Raw genomic sequence first — 27,596 nt, 5'->3', positions numbered from 1 at the left:
TTGCACTAAATTCCAATAACCATGCAACACATGTTTGGTAGAGTAGTGGGAAATCCTTATGTGATTTCTAATTCACTATAGTTCTACTACATTTAAAGTGCACTCCAATTATATTTATCCAAGTATTCATTTGTTATATTTTATTCTAAAGAAAACGAAAGTTGGATATCTCATTTTCTTTTATATTTCCACTAATGAATAATGTATAGCTGCCACAACTACACAATTCATATATGGATGACCACACTAACAATTTCAAAATCTCAAAGAAAATAATCTATGATGTGTGATACGGCTTGAAGTTTGGATGTTGATATATAATTAATTGACTTTTGCTAGTAAGAATAGTGCTGAAATTTCTGCTGTTATAGCACTAATCGGTGGAAAAAAGCTTTTGCTAGTAAGTGTTTTAAGAGAGTCTGGCATATCTTGAATAAGGGAAACAGGGCTCAACTATAATTTGTTTGTTGGTAATTATTGTTTATTTCTAAAATTATTAGTATTTTGATAAGTAGGAACCAAATTTTAGTTCAATAAATTTATTTTTATAAGTTAACACCCACATAAGTAAATTTATTAATAATGATATTATTTTCTATAGACAAGATTAGTAGATTTAATTTTAGATAAATAATAAGAATATGTTGAAAGGTAGAAGAAATATAAATTTTCAGTAACAGTAAAATATGGTAAGAGAAAATTATATTCTCTAATTACTTATTCTCAAATGAAGTACATAAGATTGCATGATAAAAAAAATAAATTATATTGATTCCCATTGAAACAATACAAATCATTTTGCATTAATATAAATCACTCATGATTTATATACACATTATATTGGTAACTTCGGCATAAAATCTGAGTGTAACTTTTTAAACGATGAATATAATTAAAATAAGAGTTTAAAATTTATGTACTGATAGTGTAAAAAAATTTAATACTGTCAACATATTATTCATTATTGATTTATATTTTTGTTATTTGAGAGTCAATGGTAGTTAACAAATCAATGACAGATGATTTGTCGACAATGTAAAAAACATTTATACTGTCAGTCTATACACATTAAATCTTTAAAATAAAAATATAATTTAAATTATAACTTCATAGTGTAAATAAAATAATTCTTCATACAGTGAAAACAAGTCAGACCACCTATCAGAGGTTTATTACCTTGTCTATAATAAACTAGGTCATGCTAGATTTTTCCCATAAATAGGTCAGATTCAGACTTTTTGAAAAGCCTATTTAGATAATAATATTCATATTATATAATTTTAATACAAGTAATGTTAATATATATGTAATTTTAATATAAAAAATATAAACACAAATATAATTTAACCGTTAGTGTTATAAACGTCTAGTTAAAAATATGCATATTAATCTATTTAAATGTAGATATGATGACATATTTCAAGATAATATAGTATAATAGGTCTTTAAGTATACTAATAGGTCATACCAAACTTTTAAACAAGCTAAACAAGGGCTTTGTATTTTTTTTAAACAAGCTAACAGGTCTGACTCATCTCCTATATGTTATATAAGCTCAACTTGTTTAAGGCAAAGTCTGACATGACATAATATGTTTTCACGCTTAAATTTCTTCACTACATTAAAAATAAAAAGCGTTAAGAAAATAAATTGAAATAGACAATAATAATTCATTTGACAAATGGGAGCTGCTGAGCAAATCATGAAGAAGAGTGCAAAGCGTGTTAAAGCAAGGGGAAGCTTTGGAAACAGATAAACATAAATGTCAACCAGTTAAGTTAATGCATCATTATTCATTATTTGTGGGGTGTTTGGAAGCACAGAATTGACCCTCTGGACATCATTATCTATTCCTGTGATTCCTGCAATTTGCAACTTACATAAGTCAAACATGTGACATCAATGAGTCACATTATTTTTTCTTTAAATATGGTTAATATCACTCATTACCTTGTGGAAATCTTTGAATGGATACAAAGATGAAAACATATTATCACATCACAAACAATAAAATATATAAGATTTTATTGGAATCCTGCAAGCTATGTTAAAAATAATAAACATACAACTTAAAAAGATTAGTTTTTTTTATAGGTGAGAGATACCCTTTATTATTAAACAAAAGTAATAAACAATAGTATGTTGTTTTAAGTTGAGTTGTGAGAGTGCAAACCATACTATAGGGTCTACATTATATCTCACAATTAACCACTAACCTGCATTACACCAAAGTTTAAAATATGTATTACACCAAAGTTTAAAATATGTGGGGTTGGATTAAGCTTTAAAGGAAAATGTTGTCCACAACTTGAAAATATTATACACAATTTTCTTCTTATATCGTCTTCTCTTATTCTTTAAAAAATTATTTCCTCCAATATTTGAGTTCAACTAATCTTTCCATTGAAAATTTCCCCAATCATAGTACAAAGTGAAATACACTTTCAAACCATATATATATAAATAAATAAAAGAGTGAAATTAAAAACAAAATTATCTTTTTATTATATTATCCTAATCAAGTACAACCACATAGTAGAAAACAAGTAATAAGGCAAATGCATTTTTAGCTTATGTTTCTTTTGGAAGAATAAAGCAAAATCACAAGGAAGGAAAAAAATGAGCACGGTGCCATTTTCTTTTTGTGTCTATTGATTATTTTCTTGATGAACATAATTTGGAAATTGGAAGGTATTCTCATATTCTGACAAAGTGGATTTATAGATTATCTTAATGCTACAAAATTGGTAAAAAATGTGTGTATTTATTTATTTGAACGGTTCGTGTCCCACCCATTCATCCAATTTCATTGATGAGAATGATGATGGGGTAGGGCTTCTTTATTGACTTACACAGCACCAAAAAATACAGCAATCATTCCTAGGGAGAATCACATAAACAAAGAAGAAAAGTTACCAAACCCTTATTATACAACAATCTCAACTTTTCAACACAATTATTTTATTAGTTTCCATTATATACCTGCTTGTTATTTGTAAGTTTTATTTTACCTAAATAGCTTGATATAAGGAAAATTAGTTTAATCTACGTATAGTTAATGTAAAAAGATTTCTTAAATAATGATATTTCCACAAATCAATATTTAACATTATTTCCTTATTTTATTATTATAAAATCAAAATACCAGTGGATATAGGTATTAAATTGTACAGTAATGATAAATAGTACTTTAGTTCAAGGAAATTTTTTTAGGTGATACCAAATTAGCCATTAACTCCAGAATGACAATTTTAAAATTAAATTCTTATTGAGGTTGAAGTTTATTTCGAGTAAAATTGGGTACAAATTTTTTATATATGAAAGATAATATTTAATATTATATTAAGAAATTAATTAATAAAATATCTTATCAATTACTTTAGATGAACCTTACATACAAATTACTTTAATCAACCCTAATTCACTTGGGTACTAACAACAAAAAATATTTTGATTTATTAATATTTTAGAATTTCAAGATAACATTAGAATTTATATTTTAACTTTATATTTTCTTTCTTTATTTATTATTTATAAATTATGATTTACTTAAAAAATGATATAACCATTTTTTCTATTTTAGTCATTAATTAATCATCTTGATTACTAAACTAACAAAAATAATAGAGTTTAAAATCTATGGACTGATACAGTAATTTTTTTTTTTACACTGTCAACTCCTTATCTACTCTTTATTTATATTACCTTTGTTAACAAATCATAAATTAATGGTGAATGATTTGTTAATTACCAACCTTTTGTTACCAACCTTAAATCCAAAATAATAATCTTAATTACCAACCTTTTGTTACATCAACTTTTATATTTAATTTTTACCCTCCGGAAAACCATTTGAAAACTCCAAGAAAGAGAGACCTTTCTAAATGAACTGAGACCAGATTCTTCATCATCCAACCAAGTCTCTATTTGTTTTATAATTATTTTGGTCTCATTTTAAAATATTTGAATCAAAACCCCATCTTCACTTTGCCTTTAAGTTCAACTATCCCCATTATTCCAAAACACACTCCTCACTCCATTTCTGAAGAAAAAAAAACATTTTTTCTTTGACATATTCAACTCAAGGTAGTAGTGGCTATTACCCAATGATTCAAATTTTTGTGTGAAAGAATCACTTTGGCCATGCTTCCCTCCAATGTTTATTTCTCAGATTCCATAAGCAAGAGCATGAAAGAACATTTTTTTATTATGAATTCTGAAATGGGTTTCTGTGTTTGTTTCTGTTGCTCTTAGATCTGTTTCCAACTTTGCTTGATCCAACCCTACCCACAAGGTTAGATCACCATGTTTCTAATAAATTTTGGATTTTTTTAATTTTTCTTAGCTTATCTATTTGGTACTGTTTGAAATACTCACCCACTGAGCTAAAGAGTGTATTTTTATGTTAGTTTTGGTGGAAATAGCACATGGGAATTTGTGTTTTATGATGATGCATGGTGAGCTGAGTAATCATCATGGGGTTGTTCTTCAAGTTTTGGGGTTTTCAAGGAGTTTGGTTTATCTTATGTATCTGTACTTGTTGAGGGTGTGTTGGTTTATAAACCATATATCTGCATCTTAGGTAACTGTTTGGGATTGTTGTATATGTTATTGCAATAATGGGTAATGGTACTTCTCGTGTTGTTGGTTGTTTGGTTCCATTTAATGGCAAAGGTGGTGTTGATTTGGAGTTTTTAGAGCCATTAGATGAAGGGTTAGGCCATTCCTTCTGTTATGTGAGGCCATCCATTTTTGAATCTCCTGCCATTACCCCATCGAATTCTGAGAGGTATACACTTGATTCAAGTACCCTTGATTCCGAAACGTTGAGTGGATCCTTTAGGCATGATAGCATGGAACACTCTTCTGGCCTACACAAGCTGGGCAAGAATTGTCCGGAAACTACATTTAAGACAATTTCTGGGGCTTCGGTCAGTGCCAATGTTTCAACTGCAAGAACAGGTAACCAGAGTGCATTGTTTGCCAGTGATGCCCTGGAACCTGCTGCATCGTTTGAGGGAACTGCCTCGTTTGCTGCAATCCCATTGCAGCCTGTTCCCCGTGGTTCTGGACCTTTGAATGGTTTCATGTCTGGACCCTTGGAGAGAGGTTTTGCCTCAGGTCCATTGGATAAGGGCGGTGGTTTCATGTCTGGGCCAATAGAGAAGGGAGTTATGTCAGGTCCTCTTGATGATAATCATAAATCCAACTTTTCAGCGCCTCTTGCACGTGGTCGTCGGAGGCCTCGTCTCCAGAATCTTATGAGAAGTGTAAGCGGGCCAATGAAGAACACCTTTTCTCGGACCTTCTCTAAGCATTCCGCAGGTGGAGGTTGGATGCAACGGTTATTGTTTCACCCAGTGACCCAACTAGCTTGGCATTCCAAAGAGACGAAGTTTCGATCAGAAGTTGCTAGAAACTGTGTTGAAGTTGGGTCATCTGAGATGGAGTATAGAAATACACATAATTTGCAGTGGGCTCAGGGCAAGGCCGGTGAAGATAGGGTTCATGTAGTGCTTTCTGAAGAACAAGGGTGGTTGTTTATTGGGATATATGATGGTTTTAGTGGACCAGATGCACCTGATTTTCTGATGAGCCATCTATACAGATTTATAGACAAGGAATTGGAAGGGTTACTTTGGGATTATGAAGATAATCCTGTAGATCCACATCCATGTGAACCTGAAGTCCCTAAAACTGTAAAACCTATGCCCGCTCCAGTAAGCAGTAGGGAGGAACATTCTGATACTCATTCTAATTCAAATCAAGGAATTTTAGAATCTTCTTCTGGTTCAGTAATGATCAAGGATCAATCATCTAACAGTGAGATAGTTGAGGAAAATGCTGAAAACCGGTTACCTAACTGTGGAAGCTCTAGTATCTCGTGTACTATTCCAACTTCTGTTCCACCACTTGGACAATTGCCTAGTAAAGGTAGAAAAAGTGTCCGTCTTTATGAGCTACTTCAGATGGAGTCATGGGATGAGCAGGGTCTTTTTTCGGTCTCAGAACAAGGTAAGGATTCTTCTGTTCCTAGGGAATCAACACTAGAGGAGAGTGTGAGACCAAGCTCATCTAATTTAAACGAAGAAAGTTCCAAAGATCAGGATGAAGATCCCTCTACATCAGGAAAAAACGGAGGCATTAGGTTTGGAGCATCTAACCAGGAGCCGGTGAGTGCCTTTTCTGTTTCAGGACAACGACAGAATTCAAGGAAGTCATTTATCAGTTCAAAAATCAGAAAAATGTACAGGAAGCCAAAGGCCTTGTGTAAGAAACTTTTTCCTTGGAGTTATGATTGGGATAGGGACGAAACTTTTGTTGATGAGAAACTAGTGGAAGCCTCGGGTCCCATTAGAAAATGCAAGTCTGGAGTCGATCATAATGCAGTTTTAAGAGCAATGGAACGAGCCCTTGAGAGAACAGAAGAGGCATACATGGAAATGGTGGAGAATAATCTGGACAGGAATCCAGAGCTTGCTTTAATGGGGTCATGTGTTTTAGTGATGCTGATGAAGGATCAAGATGTTTATGTCATGAACCTTGGAGATAGTTGTGTGATTTTGGCTCAAGAAAGACCGAATGATCGTCATCCTAATCCAAGTTTTGTCAAGGATGATGCAAGGCATAAAAATCGATCTAGAGAGTCATTAGTACGCATGGAGCTGGATCGGATTTCGGAGGAGTCCCCAATTCACAATCAAAACAGTCATGTTAATAGGATGAACAAAAACAGAGAGATATCCATGTGCAGATTGAAAATGAGGGCTGTTCAGCTTTCCACAGATCATAGCACAAATACTGAAGAGGTGTCTTTCTGCCTTTTTCTTGTATTGGTGAATCAAATAACCATGATACTTATTCGGAAGTCTCAATAAACCATGGTCAAATCTTCTATTTCTAAAGTTTCATCTACTAGGCTGGCATGTATTATTGTTTTATGTTCGGCATTTTTGTTCCTATTTTTCATAAAAAAAATGTTTGAAATGCGATAAATTGTATAATGCATTGATGACTATCGCCAACAATAATGTGTATTACGTATCCAGTTATGGTCCAGAACAGTTGTTGGTCATTTGGTGAGACATTGAATTTTCGTTCTTCACTGAATTCTAATAAATATGAAGCAAAATGTATTTCGTAAATGGCAAAATCCATTTCCAGGCACAGTTATCTAATTCAGACAAGAATTGTTTTGAAGTTCATTTTGCATTAGGATTTCTCTCATATTCTACAAACAGATACACTTGCTAGCAAAAACTTGGATCATATATCACCGAACATATTTAAAATATGAAACATTGATTTACTAGAAGAAATTGTTGAGGGTATTTGATGAAGTGCCACTTTTACTGAATATTTTAATTTTGGCTGTTTTCTGCAGGAAGTTTTTAGGATAAAAGCAGAACATCCTGATGATAATCAAGCCATATTAAATGATCGAGTGAAAGGACAATTAAAAGTCAGCAGAGCATTTGGTGCCGGGTTCTTGAAGAGGGTCAGTTGATCTTCTGATTTTGACCTATCTGAAATTTTGTTTGCTGCAGTCCTTTTGTCTGTAGTTTATAGGTAGCAATTCCACATGCTTTCATACTTGCTATTTTTTCTTAACATACAAAAAAATAAGGAAAAAAGGTATATGTGTGTGTAGTGACCGTGTCTTTATTACGAATTCTGACTTTGCACCTGTAAGTTACTTTTTTTTAGGTTCATTGTTTCTGTTTATGTGTGTGGATACCATTTATCACCTAGATAGAAAATTTCTGAAAGGTGCATCTGTCAAAGCTTCAGAGTATAATTTGGCAATTGTAGCTTGTTTACATTTTTTATCTTCATTTACCTTTCTCTTCCATTGTAGCTTGTACATATTGGTTTTTTATTTGCATTTATTCTCTTTTGAGGAGTATTGATGCTCTGGATGAGATGATTTATTTCCTTGTAGTTTTCTTTCATTGAAACTCATCTTTTTGCGTCAAGGAAAATTAAATTAAGGGGAAATTTTTAAGATGGCTGGCTTTGAGAAGTGATACTTGCAATAAAAAGAGGGAATCTGAAATCCTATTTATGCATCTTATTGTCGTTAAAAGCTGCGTGTGACTGGCTGGCATCTGCATCCATTTTTGCCATTTATCTTATTTCAGTCTTTTACCATTAACTCTCTCAGGTAGAACCATGCACTTGATTGTTAAATGATTATATGAATAGAAGTATAAAATATAGGTTGGGGAGATGTCACATAAATGTCACAATCTATTAGCTATAAGTTCCATTTTGTCACTTTCATCCTTGACTTGGAAGATTACATTTCATGATCGTTATGTCTGGCCTTCAGAGTTGTTTAATTTTCCATTTGTAAACATCCTTTTATGAAACATTTTCCACATATGATTTGGCAGATTATAGTTCAATATTTTGTGAATGTATGATGGTATAAAGTGCATCTTAAGTCATGGACCTCACTGGACTGGAGTTGTCTGTTTTAGGCAATCTATTAATTGGAAGGAGTAGTCATAGGTCTCTTGGAATCTGGGCCCACAAGATTATGAATGTTTGGTTATTGCTTTGCTAGGTGACCGATATTTTTAGCTGACATTTTTTTGGTCCACATTGTTTAAACTGAACTTTCTCCTAATCCCTATTGATAGTGGTTCTCTTGCAAGAATGAATATGTTTGTGGTGGATTTTTTTATACATGTAAAGTAGTTGGGGCAGTCACAGACCCAAGCAGGACAAGAGCGAACCAGAATGGTCCTCTTTTCATAGGGTTTACCCTGTTTGTGGGTGGGTAATAATGGGTGACATAATCAGTGGTTAGTTAATCCATATTTTGACTTATGAGATCTAGTCTACTACTCTACATTATAGAGAGAGTTGAGGAAAAGATGCAGAATTGGATTAGCAGATTGTGTTTTGGTATATTATTGTTTTAACCCCACACACTTTGTCACTGACCATTACTTGTATATGTTAAGATTCATTTGGAATAGTAGGGATTGAATGTAAAGATCTATTAGTTTATATTTACAAGAAAATGCTAGCAACTTCTGTATAATCGGATGCTCTATTTACATTGTCAGTTAAATTACCTCAAGCTATCCATATATTATTGTTCAGGCTACTAAGGTTTGGGAGGATGACAAATGAAAATCATTTGCATGCTTTTGACTAAAATTAATTTGCATGCTTTTGACTAAAATTTTTATGACGATGACAACCATGATACCTTGCTTATTTGTTTGGTTTAATCCGTTAGATGCAGACATTCAAACCTTTTCTAACATTGATTGCTTTGTTTTAGCTGTCTTTTAACGAAGCCCTGCTGGAGATGTTTCAAGTTGATTATGTGGGAACCGCTCCTTACCTAAGTTGCACACCTTCTGTTCTGCATCACCGACTTTCCTCAAGTGATCGGTTCTTGGTACTCTCCTCTGATGGGCTTTACCAATATTTCAGCAATGAAGAGGTAGTTGCCCATGTCACATGGTTCATGGAAAATGTCCCCGAAGGTGACCCTGCACAGTACCTTATTGCAGAGCTTCTCCTCCGTGCTGCTAAAAAGAATGGTCAGTTATTTCACTTTCCTAGTCTGTCACATATTACTACCAAAGTTAACATATTATATCTGAGTAGTTTTCTATACATGCTCTTCTCGACTCTGGCTTCCATTTGAAGTTCTTAAGCAAATCCTTCGAACCCGAACATCTTTTCCTAGTAGTTAGTAGAGACAGAGTTCTATTTTTATGGAGGTGGCCCTACAATATTGATGAAAGAGCCACATGTTACTCTTTCATCCTACTCCATATAGAGAAAGCTACCACTCTGGGTCAGAGATGTCAAAAGTTTCCAACTTCACTATGCTTGATTATTGTAGTTTAATCCATAAACATAAATAGCCGTCATTTTGTTTTTTACAAACCTACTACTTTGATGCTTCTTTGTCTAGAATCTTGGAGATAGATGTTATTAGCTGAGATAGATGTTATTAGCTGCATTGGCTTTTGAAAGTTTTGTTTTTTACTGTGGTTGTTAGAAGATATTAGACTTTGGAAAACAGTGATCGGCATAAGATCTTAAGAGCTAAGTGACATCTGTTTGTTAGTTGAATTTTGGAAGGGAAGAAAGAGAAATGGAAGACTTCAAAGCTATCTCATAAGTGTTCTTTGTGGCTCCCAAGCTTCCCATTTCCCTCCAAAACTCAACTCGCATACAGACCCGAAGTGGGTTTAACACATCTTAACTCAAGAATGTTTAAGCATTAGGCTCATAAGTACATTTTATATGTTACTCCCTTTTCTTGTTCCTTTTTGATACAAGACTTATTTCACCCACTCTATTCCGTACATGGTATGATAAGGGGGTTTTCTTGAATTCACTCGGTAGTTTAGTGTAGCCTCTACAAGATGGTTAATTCTTAATTTGACAAAATCCTCAATCATGGCACGTGATATTTTGTCTACAACATTTTTCAACATATGTATAAATGGAACATTTGATTTTTCTTCTTTCTCATTAATGTATTTGTTATGTTACATTTTTGGGGTGCAGGAATGGATTTTCATGAATTGCTTGATATTCCTCATGGAGAGAGACGTAAATATCATGATGATGTATCTGTTATGGTGGTTTCTTTGGAGGGGAGGATTTGGAGATCCTCAGGATAATTATGTTTTTTCTCTTTCTTTTAATTGAATGCTTCTTCTGTATTTAATTTTTTGCTAGGTGCCTTGCCTTCATATTTGCATGTTGCCTATGATAATGTAACAATTTTGGGCTAGGAGCAAAAATGATTTTAGAAATCAAAATTAGTCTTTTGGATTATTTCGAAATGAGACATAATTTCAAAATTACCTTGCTGATTTTCACTTTTGCTTCATTCCAAATATATTCATCATATAATCTAAAAATGACCAATAAACATTACAGTGAGGCCATTTACATACTTGATTTCTCTGGTTTAAGTCTTCTTAATGAAAAAAATATATGCCGGAAGAGTTACTTTCACATACTTGTAGATGCTACCAGTTTGGACAGGATTGCATCTAGTGTGAGGATACTTGTGAGAAATAAAAAAAATAAAAATAAATCTCTACTAACAAAGTCTTGGTCTAGTGGTGTAAGACATGTTAAACCTTTGGAATGACCAAAAGGTTAAATGTTTAATTTCTAAGAGTGATACTTGTTGGAAATGACAGCTATCAACTTCGAAAAGAATTAGTTCCTTAGGGTGAGGAATCCCTTAATAATATTAAAAATAAATAAATCTCTGGAATAAAACAGACATCAATCTTTAAGCCAGATGGTTATAATTTTATATAAAGATCCTTGCAAGGTAATCCATCTAAAGTCTCAGATGGATTTTTACCTTGTATGTTAATGTAATTGCATGCAAATTTTGTCTCCTCCCAGTTCCCACCAACTCATCTATAAGCCCAGATAATTGTGTCATGTTGATATTTTAGAAATTAGATTCAGTATACTTTCCGGTTAATTTCAAATTATGCTTTAAGTCCTCCTATGCTTTACATTATTTTAGAATGTATAATTTAATTATAATTACTAGTGTGTACAGACATTTTGTGTCTGCCGGCGAATATTGTGTGATACTATACATTCAATTTTTATATATTTTATTTTTTTGAATTAGAATGTATTTGTTGTGTTCGGTATACTTTATATTATATTTTTGTTTGTTTATGATAATGTTTAATTTAAGGTGAGATATATGATTAATTAATGTATTGGTGGTGGTTGTTTAGGATTATATAATTTTTTTATAAAAATTAAATAATGTGAAGGCCAAAATAGGAAATAAAAATTACACCATGAAAGAAGTTATTTCAAGTTTTGGCTTTATACATAGTATAGATGTAAAATAAATAAGACTTCTTACTTATATCAATAACATTTTGCTTCATGCTAATATATTTATATTATTTATTTTTAATATACATCAAAAAGTGTACTTTATCATTTCTCTAATTTTATGATTTAGTAATGATATTTCATCATCTTGTGTATGAATAAATCTCTTTTGGAGGAATATTAATGCCCCTTATGTATCTAATGAGACCTAGACAAATGTCTAGTTAAGTAGTTATGATTCAGTTATAATAGGAATATTCAAACTTATATGTTTTATTAACGTGTTGGGGTAACCCGATTATTCATTATTCAGTCATGTGATCAAATTAGGCGTGAGTCCAAGAATAAAACCTATCAAAATTTTATAGTCTGAAATTTGTCACACGAACACCCTGAATTCCTGAACTTTTGTATTGCTTAGTTCTATGTGCAATAATAGTCTTCCATTTCAAATAAAAAATGATTATAAAAAACGAATATACACGATCACTATATTATTCACCATTTATTTGAATTATTTTTTTTTTAAAATTAATAATAATTAAATACAAATGATAAGAGTATATAAAACTAATACATTGTTAGTCAATATATTTTTTCTCACACCCTATGTTAATAATGGAAGACAGTCCAAATAATGTGACTGAATTCAATTTGCTTATTAAAGATTTGGACATGTAAAACATTGAAAGGAATGGTAGAACTGAAGTGGTTGGTGTCGGGTCTCTAGAGACCAATCTCCCCAAAGTTGTTCAGATTTGGTAATACGTGCACCACTCATAAGAGTCAATTTCTTTCTTATTGCTGACTAAAGAAAAACAAAATTTAATTTTGACCAATTAAAAGTTTTTTTGTGGGAAAAAATCAACTCCTTGAGCGACTAGGAATGAATGAATGAATGATGCATCTTTCACCAAACCCCTCTTCACTGGTTTGTCAATGTTTGCATTTTACAATAGCAACTAACTAAATCTGCATGTTCATTTTTATTAACATGAATATTTATTAGCGTTTTTACTAGTAAATAAAGACTTAAAAATAATTTCAACATGGCCCCTTTTCCTCAATTGCTTTGGATTAAAGTTAAAAGGACTTTTTTTACTAATGCTTTATCATCACATCACTCACATCTACTCTCACCATAACCATTCTCTTTTAGTGTATTGTTTCTTTTTAGTTTTTGTGGTTCATTGATTCTACTAGAAAAATAATATATATTCATCCTAAATTCTCTTACCTTTATATATTCCACAAAATAATATCCTTTTATTAATAATTAGATTACAAGTCATACAATTAAGGATCAATAATATCCTTTGTGTGTATTTTTTGTTTTTTATATAAGGTGGGAAAAAATATGCACAAATAATGTATGAGTTTTATACTATGTCATTATATTATTCATCATTTATTTTAATCAAATAATGATCAATAGTATATTAAATGTGTATAAATCATTATATTAACAATGTATAGATATTAAATATTGTTGATTATTATTGAAAAACATTAGTTCAAAAGTAACCAATTTATTTATGGATTTAATTGCCTTTCATTAGGAACAAAATAAAATACATGGCTACTTAAGGATCAACCGTTTTCATATAGAAAAAAAATATATTTCATCTTTAACACTAGTAATCATGAGCAATATGTAAAGATAAACCTAGACTAAAAAGTAAAAACCCAATAACAAGTAGATACCATCATACCAAAACCAAAAGTAGGGCGCCAAAATTCGTAATTACGATAGTACCAGGGTGGAAATTGTAGATTTGGTTAATACGATACACAAGTTGATGCTAAGAACAGTTAATGATGGAAGATTCCAAACAACAGCGAAAGAAGAACTACCGCAAGAGAAGTGCCCCAATCGAAGAAGAAGATCAACCCCTTCAATCTGATAACAACAATGAATCTGACGATGAACGAGAAAGAAGGTTCCTTTTTCCACTTTTATTTGAATTTTGAACAACACAAAAAAAACAATTTTTCCCATTCTGATTTGGTAATCTATGTTAGGGTTTCGTTTTATGTTGATTTATTTTATAATTGACGGAACAGAATGGCATTGGAAGAGATTAAACTCCTCCAGAAGCAGAGGGAAAGGAAATCGGGAATTCCAGCTAACCCTAGTTTGCAACCGCAGAGTGCAATTGGCGGCAGTTTAGCTTCCAAACCCGCCGAGAAGAATGATGGTGATGGCGGCGATAAGGACGACCTTGTTCTTCAGGACACTTTTGCTCAAGAGACTGCTGTTTTGGTTGAAGACCCTAATATGTGTGTAGATTCTTATTTTTGTGTATATTTAGGTTTTATACTATGTTTTGTCATGTGTGATGAGGTTTTTGAGATTGTTGAAATTGAAGGTAGTTGATTGATTATAGTGCAACATCTTATTCTTATATAGTTGGTTACTTGAATAGGGTCAGATATGTTGAGAATGAATTAGCGAAGAAGACGGGCAAGAAATTAGATGCTGCAGATCAAGTCGAGAATGAGTTGAAACGTGCTGAAGATGAACTATATAAAATCCCTGAGCATCTAAAAGTGAGTAGAGTAGCTTCCCTTTATTGTGCAATTGTGCAATGTCCCCATTTTGTTGTTATTACTTTAGTTTACAGTTAATAGACGCTGTAACTTCCGTTTAGAGGCTTATTTTGTTGCTTCATCATAATCTTCTGATATGCATTGCGTATGTTTTGTTTTTCTTGTTACGAATTAATTTTTGCTTGTTGTCAGGTAAAAAGGCGAAATTCAGAAGAAAGCTCTACTCAATGGACTACTGGTATTGCTGAGATCCAGCTTCCAATTGAGTATGTTTTCTCACATGTGTTGCAATGGCTGTATTCATAGTTTAAATTATTTGTTGAAGAAGTATTTTTAATATTCGATCAATTGTTTCACATTTTCTTTCAAGTTATACATTGTGCATGCGGGATTTATTTGGGTGACAAATTGATCTGTATGCCAACTCACTGCCTGTAGTTTTGGTTATAAACCGTAGATTTTAAAGACTTTGGCTTTTCAGCTAAAATTCCTTTTTCAATGGCTTATGTTCTCGAGTGGTTCTTTTTGTCCCAGATTCCTTTCTTCTTAAGTTTGATAGTTTCACCTTTTTTGTTTTTTATTGCTGTTCTTGTGCTTGTTTTGATGTTTCCTTGCTGTTGACGAAGATTTAATGGGTTTGGTTTCATGTTTGCAGATATAAGCTAAAAAATATTGAAGAAACAGAGGCTGCCAAAAAGTTTCTACAGGAAAAGAGACTTATGGGTAAGACAAAATCAGAATTCAGCATTCCGTCAAGTTACAGCGCTGATTATTTTCAGCGTGGCAGAGACTATGCTGAAAAACTTAGAAGAGGTTGGATTTCCTTTGTTCTTTCATATTGCACTACATATGTATGCCTGCTAGTTTGTTTGGTGTGTTCTTGTCAGCCTTGATTTAGTTATCAATGAATTTAATCTTGTGGAATTTTCTCTCCAGAGGTCTATCACTTTGTTTTACTCTTGTTTTGAATCATTCTAGATGCTAACAAAAAAAAGTGACTAATTTGCAGAACATCCGGAGTTATACAAAGATAGAAGTGTACAGGATGATGCTTCTGGGTCCAAGCAAAATGATTCTGGCCCCGATGCAGCAGGAGCTGGACAAAGGCAAGCAGCAACAGATCAACTCATGCTAGAGCGCTTCAGGAAACGAGAACGCCACCGTGTCATGCGGAGATAACGTGCGATACTAGTGAGATATTTTACATGAGTATGTCAAGGATTGCTAGAACTTGAAATCCACTCCAATGAAAATGGTCTTATCATGCTGGCATTTGATTGATCTGTATCAGTGCATCAGTTCCTTTCTTAAAAGATGGTAGAAGATCATACAGCTGCTCATGCTTTATTTCCGTTGTCTCTCTTTTAAGAGGTGATAAAATGCATTAATTTGGCCACTGCTGGCATCATTTGTTGGACTTTACTGTGACCTATGTTAAGAGGCAACAAAAGCATCATTATATTAAGCGCATCTCTCTCTTTTGGGTTATCATTAACATACCATTAAGCTTGAAACTGTAATGGTTTGAGTCTGATGCAACTAAACAGTCTGGTTGTCCAGCGGGAGTTTTTATTTTGTTCTTAAGCATTGTGGAAATCCTTATTAAACGAAACCAATGGTAGATGTCCTTAATTGCAGCATTGTCCTCAAGTGTTCTAGCTGTTGAGAGTATTTAAATAATAATAAAGATTGAATAGAGAAAAAATGGTAAAGAGAAAATGGAAATGTTGTTAGATTGTGGGATCATTTTTAAGGACAAAATGTGAGTTACACCTTTAGAAGAGAAATAGAGAGAATTGCTTAATTTATGGGCTATTGTGAACAATTATTAAATAAATTATGAGACTCATTTAAGGACAATAAAGAGATGGACAGTTGAGGATTGACCTAGTTGCGAGGTGAATAATCCCACAAACAATATTAGACCACTCAAAACTACTTTTTCCATCCTCTCTGTCTTTCTCTTTCTCTTTCTCTAAAACCGAGTTTGAAAGGAATCAGATGATTTTCCTGCAAAAAATGGTATGCTCCTACGGGGTATTTATAGCTGCAGTTAGGGAGGTTTAGCCATAGAAATTAGAATTAACTAAAATTCAAATTGTGTCGAATTTAAAAAGGTGGGATTGAGGGAGAAGTTATACTCTTATTTTTAATACAACCACTTGAAAAGTGGGATGATATAACTTCCTACACAGGTATCCCTTGTAAATTAATTATCAATAAAACTTGTAAATCAATATATTATAAATACGTTTAGTTTTATACTTCTTAAATCTTATGATTTGGTAATGCAAATTCTTTAAATTTATTTATTACAATAACATATCAATTCGGCTCGATTCTATCTAGAGTATTATCATTTCATGATCATATCAGATTTAGGTCCAAGAAAATGGACCTACCAAATTATCTAATCAAATTTGGACTAAGCTAAACTCGTCACAATTCATCCAGCAAACATCCTTAATTTCCACTGTCATGCTACAATTACTGCCACACCATAATTCAATATTCCCATAGCAACATTGAAGTCATTCTGTCATAGCTATAGCCACAACACACCATTGTTTCTATTACTATCACCACGACACATGTAACCAGGCTTCATTATTGCCACCCTCTCCCCATCAGTGACATTATTATGATATATAGGTAATTTTGATGTTAGCATATAATCTATATAATGTTGGAGAATTTCTTTATCCGTAATCCTTAGATTGAATACGGAGGTCCTTATGGTCATGACTTCGTTTCGATAACCTAATGTTTATGCCCATACATAAACCCAAATGGAACGACCATGGTCCAGACCGAAGAAACCCCAAATGATTTAATGGTGAAGATGAAGAACATACCTTGTTGAGCCATTTCAGAATCTCGAAGGTATGAGGGTACAATGATCTTCCAGATGTTAGAGCGCCGAATGGTTTTCCTTATGCTTCTCTAGAGGAAAATGAGAAAGCCAAGAGTTTGAGAGTGAACCTAATGCTTGATGTGAGATTCTGTTGCCTTAGTGTTGTGTGTTGTGTGTTATTGCCTTATAAACAAGTCCTTGTTTATAACACACCTTTATTCTCATTATCCACTCAACCAAAACCCAATGCTCTACAAATGGGGAGCATAACCCATAAAAGTAACCCGAAGCGGTTACTACATAAGTTGCAATAATTCTGATTCAGTCTCTTCATCATTATGCACTTAAATTGCCTCAAGGTATCTACACTTATATTATTTCATGACACATATGCCCTTAGCCACCAAATTAATTACTGAAGATCATTTTATATTTTGGCTAATTACATAATGGCTATAACACAATTATAGAATTATATTTGTGATCTATAAATTGTCAGAAATTCTAACATATGCTTTATGATGAATTATCTAGTGAGCAGGTTAAAAGTTTATTATACTTATATCCTCCTCTCTTTTCATTTCCTTATGTCATGTGTGGATCACCAATATGGTTTTAGAGTGTTTTTTAGTATATAATATTCTCATTATATAAGTAAGGAAATAATATTTTTCAAGGTGCATGATTGCTCCTCTCGATAAGTGTGGTCATAGGAATGAAAGTTTTGATCGTTTGGTTTTTATGGAAATATAGCCGAACCTTACACAACTCGATCAACACATTTTTAATAGAATATATAATAATAGATCCTAGATATTGAAACATATTCACATTAATAGGTTTTACCCATACAAGCAATAATAATATATGTATTTTTTTGAATATCGATGTCAACATGAGGCAATAATACGTGTATTTATTTTCTAACAATTTTAGTCTCTTGAATAGGTATAGATATGGACACTAATATCAATGACCAACTTCCTGCACCCAATCCCTAGATCCATTCAATTAAGTATGCTAAAAAGTAAAAACCAAAGTCATTGGTTGGTCAAAGTGATGAACTATATATCATTGGATGAAGTTTACCCAGTCAAAAAAGTTCAGATTTTTGAACTTTTAAAATCATAATCTTGGAGTGTTAATAATTTTAGTTTAGATTTAATATATAAACTGTGTAAATATTTTTTATATTATCAGTAAATTATCCATTATTAATTTATTAATTTTTATTGACTCTCAAATAAAATTAATACAAAATAATATGCTAATAATTGTAAAAAACATCACATTGTCGTTGCACAAATTTTAAATTCGTTTAGTTTTGTAATAAAACTGTATTTTTTATCGCAATTAGAAATAAAAAAGACGTTAGTAATAATAGACATGTCGGCAGTTAGAATAGAAAAAGAGGTAGAAATTAGCGTGTTTTGGGCACTGTGCTCCCTCTTTCAATGTCTTAACAGCAAAGCCAAACAGCCACCATTATTATTTGGTGCCACCCACCTTTTCCTTTTTCTCCCTTTCTTCTTATTTCTCTTTCCCCAAAACACTCTTTCATTCATGCTAGGGTTTACACTTTCTTCTGTTTAATGCTATGCATGTGTAAATCCATTCTTAGTTAATTTCCACTTTCGTTTTACTCCTAGACCCAATTTCTTTGGCCGCAATTTTTTTAAAACAAAATGGTGGAAGCAGTTCCAATTTACTTGTACATTGTTGCTTTCATTTGCACAATTGGAGCTCTTGCTTTGTCTTTGCTTCACATTTATAGGCACCTTGTTAATTACACTGAGCCCACTTTTCAACGCTATATCGTGAGGATCATCTTCATGGTTCCAGTGAGTCATTTAATCACAATCCCTCTTTCTGATTTTGATTTCGGATGTTGACAATTTTGATTCAAACATTGGCGAAGTTGCTGTAATTGGAACCTTTTTTTGTGTGTTGCATTTCATCTATTTTTTAATTAAGAAAAGTTTTTTAATTCTGGGTGGTGTTTGTTTACTCTGCTGAAATTGATGTATCTGTGCATTCTGTGCATTTAATGCATCAAGTAGTATAGTATTTAGTTTCAGAAGTAGTCAAATCAAGATCATGATTCATGCCCTAGGGTTTATGAACTGGAATTGAAATGCCAAATCCGATGCATGTTATTATACTACATTTCATTTACTCCTGAGGCCGACTGTTGAAATTATCCAGTGTAAACCTAGAAGTAGAAATTGAGGTATGTATGTGTGTAAGGAATGGGGTGTGTATGTTCTATGTGAGTAAGGAATTGGGGATTTGAGATTGAGAATTGATTATGTTTCCGCCACTTATGTTGGTCAAGACTCAAGAAAGTAGAATGGACGCTGGTTCAATCAATTGGCTCAGCGCCAAAGTGTAAAGAGTGTATTTTTGTGTATTCCATTTCATGTTTTTGTGTTTCCTAGTAGTTCTTCTGTTGGTACACTCTTTTTTTTTTATTTCTTTATGTTCATATCATACAACCTTTCATTTTTCTCCTGGAATAATACCCGATTGTTTTTCTTATTATTATGTCTCTATGATTCAGCTTAGTCACTTTTAACTTTTCTTTCTCTGATAGGTTTATGCATTAATGTCATTGTTGTGCCTTGCTCTGCCTGAGAGTTCAATCTACTTTAATTCCATCCGGGAAGTGTAAGTTATTCTATGATTCTGTATATATTCTGATTGTTGCTGATATCAAGTCTGAATACTGTATTGTATGTTTTTTGTTCATTCGTGTTTCATGGTTTACACTTGCTCTTCTCTGTTTTTTGTTTGATTTGCAAGATTAACTTGTATCCACATATGGCATACTTGTAAAGGTATAATAATTATCTACAATTACTCTGCTTAAATCTTGATTTAGTGAACAGGCAGAAGTAGTACTGGGTTTTATTGTGTTCAGAAACTCCTTTGAAATTAATTCTTAGAACTTACTGGTTTGATATCCTACTCTTGATGTGGTCCAATTCCAAGTACAAAATTTTACTTCTTGCCCATTCACAGACATGTAATTAGGATATATAGGTTTTTCACTGTGTTGGCCGGTACCCACCAAATAATGCTTAAGAGTTAAGAACCATAACAATATTCTGTTAATTATGTGACTGGGGTGAAGGAGAGCACCAAAGCAGCAAAAGTGCATGCATGTGCAGTCGTAAGAATGGAAAGTCACATCTTTTTTTGTTCTGATTTAGTTTGATTTGACTCTTTATATTCTTTCATGCCTCCTTAAATGTTTATTTACTAGTCTGAATCTCCCTTTTGTTTTTTGTTTTTTTGGTTTTTGGTTTTTTGTTTTTAACATATAAGTTCATTTAACAGATCTATGTTCATTAGCTAGGATCAGTATATTTATTGCATTCTGTTGTCTACCTTTTCAGCTACGAAGCTTGGGTCATTTACAATTTCCTATCTCTCTGTCTTGCATGGGTTGGTGGTCCTGGAGCAGTGGTTCTAAGTTTAAACGGTCGGGTTCTGAAGCCATCATGGTTTCTGATGACTTGCTGCTTGCCTCCTATACCTCTGGATGGGTGGGTTTTAGTATACCTGATGCATTTTTTTTGGATTAAAACTTTTTCTCCTGAAAATGGTGTTTTATGTAACTGATCCCTAGAACTTTCATTGGAGTTTTTTTCCATGTATCTAACTTATGTAAGTACTAAATAGCACAATAACTAAGCCTTATCCCACTAGGTGAGGTCGGCTACATGGATCAAACAACTCCATGATGCTCTATCATAAATCATGTTCACCGGAAAAGCATTGAATTAAGTACTAAGTAGCACACGGAGAAAAAATTATTTATAAGGCTATTGAAAAATGTAAATCTAGGCATCCCAGAGGAACGAGAACTCTGAGACAAACTAAAAACATGGCTGCATTATCATTATATCGTAGTTGCTGATCATCTCTCACTCCTGGGCTTTTATTACAGGCGTTTTATACGCAGATGCAAGCAAGGGTGTTTGCAGTTTGTGATTTTGAAGCCCATTTTAGTGGCTGTTACACTTGTACTTTATGCAAAGGGTAAATATAAGGATGGCAATTTCAATCCAAAGCAATCGTACCTGTATCTTACAATCATATATACATGCTCATACACAATGGCTCTCTATGCTCTTGCTCTGTTTTATCTGGCATGCAAGGATCTCCTTTATCCATTCAATCCAGTCCCAAAGTTTATCATAATAAAATCTGTTGTGTTCCTGACTTATTGGCAGGTAACTTTCACACCTCTTGCTTTTTATGGTCTATAATTTCTTCATCTTATCAACTCTATTTCACTTCCCTGTATGGTAATGCAGGGAGAGCATAAAATGCCAATTTTAATTTTGTTTTTATGACTAAGAATGGATGTGAATGTTATGTAATAAGAGTATAGCTCATAAATGTAGATGACTTATTCCATCTTAAAATGATCATCAGTAATTTGTGCAAAGCAAAACCTTTTAACTTCCCTCTTCCATCTGCTAAAATGGAGAATGCAAATCCTGTACCTTAAATTCTCGGATAGACTAATATTTCCCAATAGAAGAGACACTGGATATATCTTGATCTCAAGTTTTTTATAACCCTGAAAATTCAGGGAGCAAATATTCTATATCAATATTATGCCAGAAGTTGGGTTTGGTGTCTTTGTTTTCTTCTTAGGGACAATCTTAGTGTCAATTTTACGGTCAAATTTATCAGTTACCTAAAATCTAACCTTCTCTTCTCATCTCTGTTTTTTTTATAGGTTTATTATTTTTCTCAATTTTACTGAAAACAATTTTTTTTAGAGAAAATAGTAACTGCTTTTACCAAAGAAGAGTTGGTCTAGTGATGTAAACTGTAAAGCTTCGTTGAATCCCAAGTATCATACAAGGTCAAAGGCTAAAGTTTGATCCCAAGAGCGACATTTGTTGAGAGGATAGTCGAACACCCAAAAGTGATTAGTTCGTTACCCATAGGGTGAGGAGATACCCTTGGTTAACACACGAAAATAGTAACTGCTTTTCTATAAATAAATAAAACATTCTGATTGAATAGTTAACCATCGATTCTAATCAATAATAAAACAAAAAAGCACCATGACATGCTTATATTTAAGATGTTAGTTTGCTACATTGCCATGGTTTTATTTATTTTTCGTGTAGCTATATCTTTATTACTTTTGTTTGAAGATGATCATTGTTAATTTGCTGGTGTTTCATATGTCTACTGTGTTCCCTTTAGAGGTTTTAAACAGTGTGACCTTTTGTTTTTGATATCTTAGGGTGTCTTAGTCTTCCTTGCTGCAAAGTCGAGATTCATTAAAGATGCAGATGAAGCTGCTTTACTTCAAAATTTTATCATTTGTGTTGAGATGCTTGTTGCTGCTGTGGGACACTTATATGCATTTCCGTACAAGGAATATGTTGGTGCTAACATTGGTCGATCCCGTGGTTTGACAGCTAGCCTTGGGCATGCTTTGATGTTAAATGACTTTTACCATGATACAGTCCACCAGGTGAGTCTCACTTTTTATATTCTGCCCATAGTTTGTTTTGTTAGCATATCATTCCTGGATTTGCAACCACTGTGTTGCTATCCTTGTTCCATGCGATCATCTCAATAATGAGGCCCAACTTTTGCTTTGTTGAATCACTACTCATAGTCTGACACTGTGATGTTACTTAAACTTTTGGCAGTTTGCACCAACGTATCATGATTATGTTCTCTATAACCACGGTGAAGGTGAAGAGGGAACAAGGAAGTATAGGTCACGAACTTTTGTTCCAACTGGACCAGAGATGGACACGGTGAGAAGAAATAAGCATATGTTTGGAAACAAGGTAGATGAAATACAGCTTTCTGGTCCTAATAGTTGCACTCCCTCAAATTCTGGTCCTCTCTCTGATGCTAAAAGTTCCAGTGAAATAAAATCATCCTTGCTTTTGGATACGTCGAGTTCTGTATCAGCTCCATATGATATGACACTTATTGACTTGGACGCACCAAGTTACCCTGAAAAGGTTCCTGCAGCTGATAAAGCTGGTACCAGGTGAGGCGACCATGAGAATTATTCAGACAGTTAGTGAAAAGTCGTCAATCCTAAATAAGAGGATTCTAGGAGAGGCATCCAACATTTTCCTTTTCTGGTTGTGGGAGAGAATTATGAGCGAAGTGTGGTTTGTTTGATTCCATAAAAGATTGAAGCAGATCCAGCTCCAATGTTTGTGTCAATTTAGCTCAAACCCCTTATTGCTTCCAAGTATATCAGTTCTTGATAATTGGTTCTTAGTCTTAGTTATCCTTCAATGGGTGTGTATCAATCATGTGCACATTGTAGATACAGAAATGGTTGGCATACTTCAAACATGACAGATACAAAGTGAATGTGAATTAGAACTAATTTACTAATTGATTGCTTATTTTCTCCTTTGCACTTCGAGTCTAGATTCAAGTGTTGTTTCATTGAATGTCATTGCCATCATTTTGACCTTTTTGCAATTCTCTGTATACATTTTAACTTGATGCTTCTGGAATGTCTCCTAATGCTTTCTGATCCACATGAAGGATGCAATAACATCTACTATAATGTCTTGTTGGAAACTCTTGTATGAACAAAAACAATTAAATATTAATCCCATTGGGTGCGATTAATTATATGGATTGAACGATATCATAACGTTCTTTTAGCACTAAATGGAAACTCTTGTATCATGTGATCCAAACTTTCATTTTACAAGGATAGTGAAGGCTTAAAGTAACTGAATACTTGTACCATACGCTTTTCTTAATTTCATATAATACTAATTGAGTGATATGTAGGTGCAAAAACTAATTCATTATCTGCACGCTATAGAATACAAATAATATAGTACTATTTTTGATGGCGTGATGCTTTTTTTACAAAAAAACTAGTTAAATTTAAACTTGGGGTTGCTGTTCAATATGATCAGTGATCAGAAGTTCTAGTTTTAAACATGCCTCACCACTTATCAAAGTGATTGTACAATACCTAATGCGTCTTGTAATGTAGTGATCGTCATAACTTGAATTTGCTCATATATTTTCAATTCACACGTAACAATCATGATAATCAAAATATTTTTATATTGTTTCCATTTAGCTTATTTTTCTTTTAGGCACCGTCTGCTGTTGTCACCTAAGCACAAAGATTGGTCGTAGGGGTAAATAGTCCTTATTGGTACACGTCTAGGTTCATGTCTTTGTTTTGACCGTGACACCAATTTTCTTTTTATCAGCAATAAAAAGTTTATTAATTTAGGGATAAAATAATTATGAAAACAATTGGTACTCCTATCTACAAAATCCCTATATCAACAAAGAGAAAAATAATGTAATAGGTGTCTCACCCAATCTATTAGAGAAAAAAGAGAAAATAAGAAATCGTGCATTGAGAAGACTTTAAGAATGTATAAAAATAAGTTTCATCACATCACCTATTTAAAACTTCTTATGCTAAAAAATAACTTTTTTTCCTAATATCACACTCATTATTGGTTAGTTGGATTAAAAGTTGAACCACCTGTTTTACACACAAAAATGATCTAATGAGCCAACCCAAATCATAATTTTCAGTTAGGGTTGGTTCATTTCATTATTTTGGCAGTTTGATCATGAATGAATTACTTCACACAATTTACCATTTTTGTCTCTATCGCAACAACAACCACTACTATCATCACTATCATTATAAATTTATAATGTCAACTATCATCTTTATTGTCATTCTATCGGTCACTATTATCACCATCAACAACTTTATCTAAAGCATATTATAGTATATTTTGCATTATTGTGTTTGTAATGTGCATTGACCACCTAGCAAAATAAAAGGATGTGAAATGACCCAACAAATTATTTTACGTGGTTCTTATTTTCTTCCTCTTCACTTAATTTACATCAAACACACTTGTCCATTATTTTGTATCAATGCACATCAAACACACCTCTAAAAGAATTTAGGATGTAAATCATCAATCAATAAGGTGTTGGTGTAATGTGTAAGACCTTAGTAAATCTTTAGGATGGTAAAAAAAGTATGAGTTTAGTTCTTGATAAAAACACTTATTGGGAGGAGCAGTGGCACATCTGAAAGTGATTAGTCCCTTACCAAAAAAAGTGAGAGATGCCCTTAAAAAAATGTATCAAAAAAGATCCTGAATAGAGACCACCCGACCCCTGCCCACATGCAGTTAGGAGTGTTTGTCTTGACCTGTATGGCTAATATTAATTCAACCATAACCATAGATGTGAAAAACATGGAATAGATAAAAATTACAAAGAAAAAAGGCCATGCATATAAAGAGGAACACAAAAGGCACATGACCTTGCATCCAAAAGAACACGAGCTTATCAGACAGTCCACGTCTTAAAGTGCTCCTTAAAATAATGTTCCACAATAACAAAGATATTTTGTCACATATGTTGTTTCATGCTATGCTCAAAAAAATTATAGTTGTTTCATGCTAATGCTCAAAAAAATTATAGTTGTTTCAGAAAGAGTGCTCATTTGAATATTTATTATTGTTATTTTTGTTTTATTATTATTGGTTTTAACAGTTTTACATATTTCTATTCGTTTTACATATGCTCAACAAATTATTGTGTGGTCCTAACAATTTGATTTCAGAATTATAATCTTATATTATCATTGTTTTAAATGAGTTAGAGATTAATATATCATATAATAATTTCTCTTATTCATGAAGTAAAAGACACATATATAATAAGACATAAGGAGAGTGGGATGAAAAAACAAACAACTTAGTCTTTAAGTAAAGCAAACACAAGGTGCCTTGAATTTCTACAATTCAGACCCCATCTTTTCTCCTCTACCCTTCTTCTCTTCCACATATCAGTCTTCAATCTTGCACGAAACACTTTCTATTTTGTAAAAATCTGACTTCAACAAGTACCTAACTATTTGGTTCTATATATATTTCCTTATTTTCCTCTCTTCATTGGGTCTGATTGAGAAGCAGGGTGAGTCATGGGAAGTTTGATAATGAACCCATTTTTTAGAACTGAGTCTTTTGGATTCTACCCTGAACAGAACTACACCATGATAGAGAAGAGACAACTATTCCTTAGAAGCTACCAATTCAGTAGAAAGAAGAGTCTCACTGAGAGAATCAAAGGCTCTATAGTTCGTGTCAAGAAAGTTGTATGGCTAAGGCTAAGGTCTGTAAGAAGGTTCGTGTTGTCAAGGTTCAAATGTGCCTTCTATTACCGCAGGATAAGGTTTTCAAAGCTTTTAAACTGAAAAAATGATTCTTCATTGTGTTTTGGTAAATAAAAAGATTTGAGATCATTGCAACTAGTGTAGTATATGTTCATTAATCTCATGGTTGTTTATTTGCCTTTGTTTTATGTTCATTTTCAGTTATGATAACTTCAAAAACTAGTTGCTCCTTGCTCTTGCTCACTGACTTATTATTGTTATTATTATTATTATTATTATTATTCTAGCCACATATATTTATCTGCTTTTGTCTTTTCCCTGACGGCGTTATCAGGAAGATAAATATATAATGAATTAAGATATTTGGTCATGGTTGTTTGTTAACACATACCTTTCAATTTTCAATGATAACCAAATTCAGTTTTATTAAGTTTTATTGAGGAACCAAGCTAAGAAGGAAGGCAGATAGATAAAAAACAAAAAATGGTAAAGTCTGAAGCAGGATTTCATGCGTATTATTAGAATTAGAAACTTATAATCCCAAGATAAGTAGTATGCATGTATACTACAGTCCAATGAATTAGACTACAACCACATGCATGTTCTATGGGAATGGTAATTATAGAACTTAATCACTTAATTACTAAAGATTGGGGTGGGGGACCCTTTTGAGAAAAATGGTAATAGAACTATGATGGCAATTTGCAAGTCCAAAGTTTGAGTTGTCAAGGTAGGGGCAAAGCACCAGAAAGTATTGAAGTATTTCAAAGTTCCAGGTTTGAATTATAATACTAGATTAATTGGAGAGTCATTGAGGGAACAGAATCAGAGGCTGTTTTGTTATAGTTTTCTTTCCCAGCTGTGTGCCATGCATTTGCCATTAATGTAAATAAATTAGTAGGAGTAACATTTTCCACTTTCAAGTTTCCATTTTAAGGGTTTATTAACAATTCCTGAAACTGAAACAGTGTGACTTTTTTTTTTGTGTTAGCTAAATGTACATCTCACTAGTACCTAATGAATTAGTCGATATCTCATTCTATATCTTAGACTAATTAAATTTTAATAAATATTATAAATCTATTATTTTTGTTTTCAAAATTTTATTTTTATTTATGTAATAATATCTGATTTGCTAGT

General features: G+C 32.8%; 3 protein-coding genes across 4 annotated transcripts; all 3 read left to right on the top strand.

Annotated features, from left to right (window-relative positions):
• On the top strand, window positions 3,878-10,811 carry LOC109346247 (protein phosphatase 2C 32-like). 2 transcript variants are annotated; one of them, XM_019585705.1, is made up of 6 exons: window positions 3,878-4,294; window positions 4,410-5,664; window positions 5,704-6,809; window positions 7,385-7,498; window positions 9,299-9,563; window positions 10,546-10,811. In XM_019585705.1, exons 2-6 carry the CDS (start codon window positions 4,620-4,622, stop codon window positions 10,659-10,661), a joined length of 2,646 nt encoding a protein of 881 aa, XP_019441250.1. In that variant the 5' UTR covers window positions 3,878-4,294; window positions 4,410-4,619; the 3' UTR covers window positions 10,662-10,811. The 2 variants fall into 2 exon arrangements, with proteins under 2 accessions (XP_019441250.1, XP_019441249.1); XM_019585704.1 differs by having other exon boundaries at window positions 4,410-6,809.
• Window positions 13,561-15,928, top strand: LOC109346249 (uncharacterized protein C9orf78 homolog). The gene is made up of 6 exons (XM_019585707.1): window positions 13,561-13,802; window positions 13,927-14,142; window positions 14,289-14,412; window positions 14,605-14,678; window positions 15,068-15,225; window positions 15,422-15,928. The coding sequence occupies exons 1-6, from the start codon at window positions 13,678-13,680 to the stop codon at window positions 15,589-15,591; spliced, it is 867 nt and encodes a 288-aa protein (XP_019441252.1). The 5' UTR covers window positions 13,561-13,677; the 3' UTR covers window positions 15,592-15,928.
• Window positions 18,690-23,685, top strand: LOC109346248 (transmembrane protein 184A-like). The gene is made up of 6 exons (XM_019585706.1): window positions 18,690-19,107; window positions 19,860-19,933; window positions 20,665-20,814; window positions 21,219-21,504; window positions 22,539-22,772; window positions 22,954-23,685. Exons 1-6 carry the CDS (start codon window positions 18,952-18,954, stop codon window positions 23,308-23,310), a joined length of 1,257 nt encoding a protein of 418 aa, XP_019441251.1. The 5' UTR covers window positions 18,690-18,951; the 3' UTR covers window positions 23,311-23,685.

Source organism: Lupinus angustifolius, chromosome LG04 (assembly GCF_001865875.1).
Source record: "Lupinus angustifolius cultivar Tanjil chromosome LG04, LupAngTanjil_v1.0, whole genome shotgun sequence".
Taxonomy (NCBI): domain Eukaryota; kingdom Viridiplantae; phylum Streptophyta; class Magnoliopsida; order Fabales; family Fabaceae; genus Lupinus; species Lupinus angustifolius.
This window is presented reverse-complemented; position numbering and strand designations above follow the sequence as displayed.

Coding starts and splice junctions, on each gene's coding strand:
- LOC109346249 (XM_019585707.1), top strand. CDS start 13,678: ATGATGGAAGATTCCAAACAACAGCGAAAGAAGAACTACCGCAAGAGA. Junction 14,143..14,288: donor TTGGTTGAAGACCCTAATAT/GTGTGTAGATTC, acceptor TTACTTGAATAG/GGTCAGATATGTTGAGAATG. Junction 14,679..15,067: donor GAGATCCAGCTTCCAATTGA/GTATGTTTTCTC, acceptor TCATGTTTGCAG/ATATAAGCTAAAAAATATTG.
- LOC109346247 (XM_019585704.1), top strand. CDS start 4,620: ATGGGTAATGGTACTTCTCGTGTTGTTGGTTGTTTGGTTCCATTTAAT. Junction 6,810..7,384: donor ATAGCACAAATACTGAAGAG/GTGTCTTTCTGC, acceptor TGTTTTCTGCAG/GAAGTTTTTAGGATAAAAGC. Junction 9,564..10,545: donor CCGTGCTGCTAAAAAGAATG/GTCAGTTATTTC, acceptor TTTGGGGTGCAG/GAATGGATTTTCATGAATTG.
- LOC109346248 (XM_019585706.1), top strand. CDS start 18,952: ATGGTGGAAGCAGTTCCAATTTACTTGTACATTGTTGCTTTCATTTGC. Junction 20,815..21,218: donor CCTCCTATACCTCTGGATGG/GTGGGTTTTAGT, acceptor CTTTTATTACAG/GCGTTTTATACGCAGATGCA. Junction 21,505..22,538: donor TGTTCCTGACTTATTGGCAG/GTAACTTTCACA, acceptor TTGATATCTTAG/GGTGTCTTAGTCTTCCTTGC.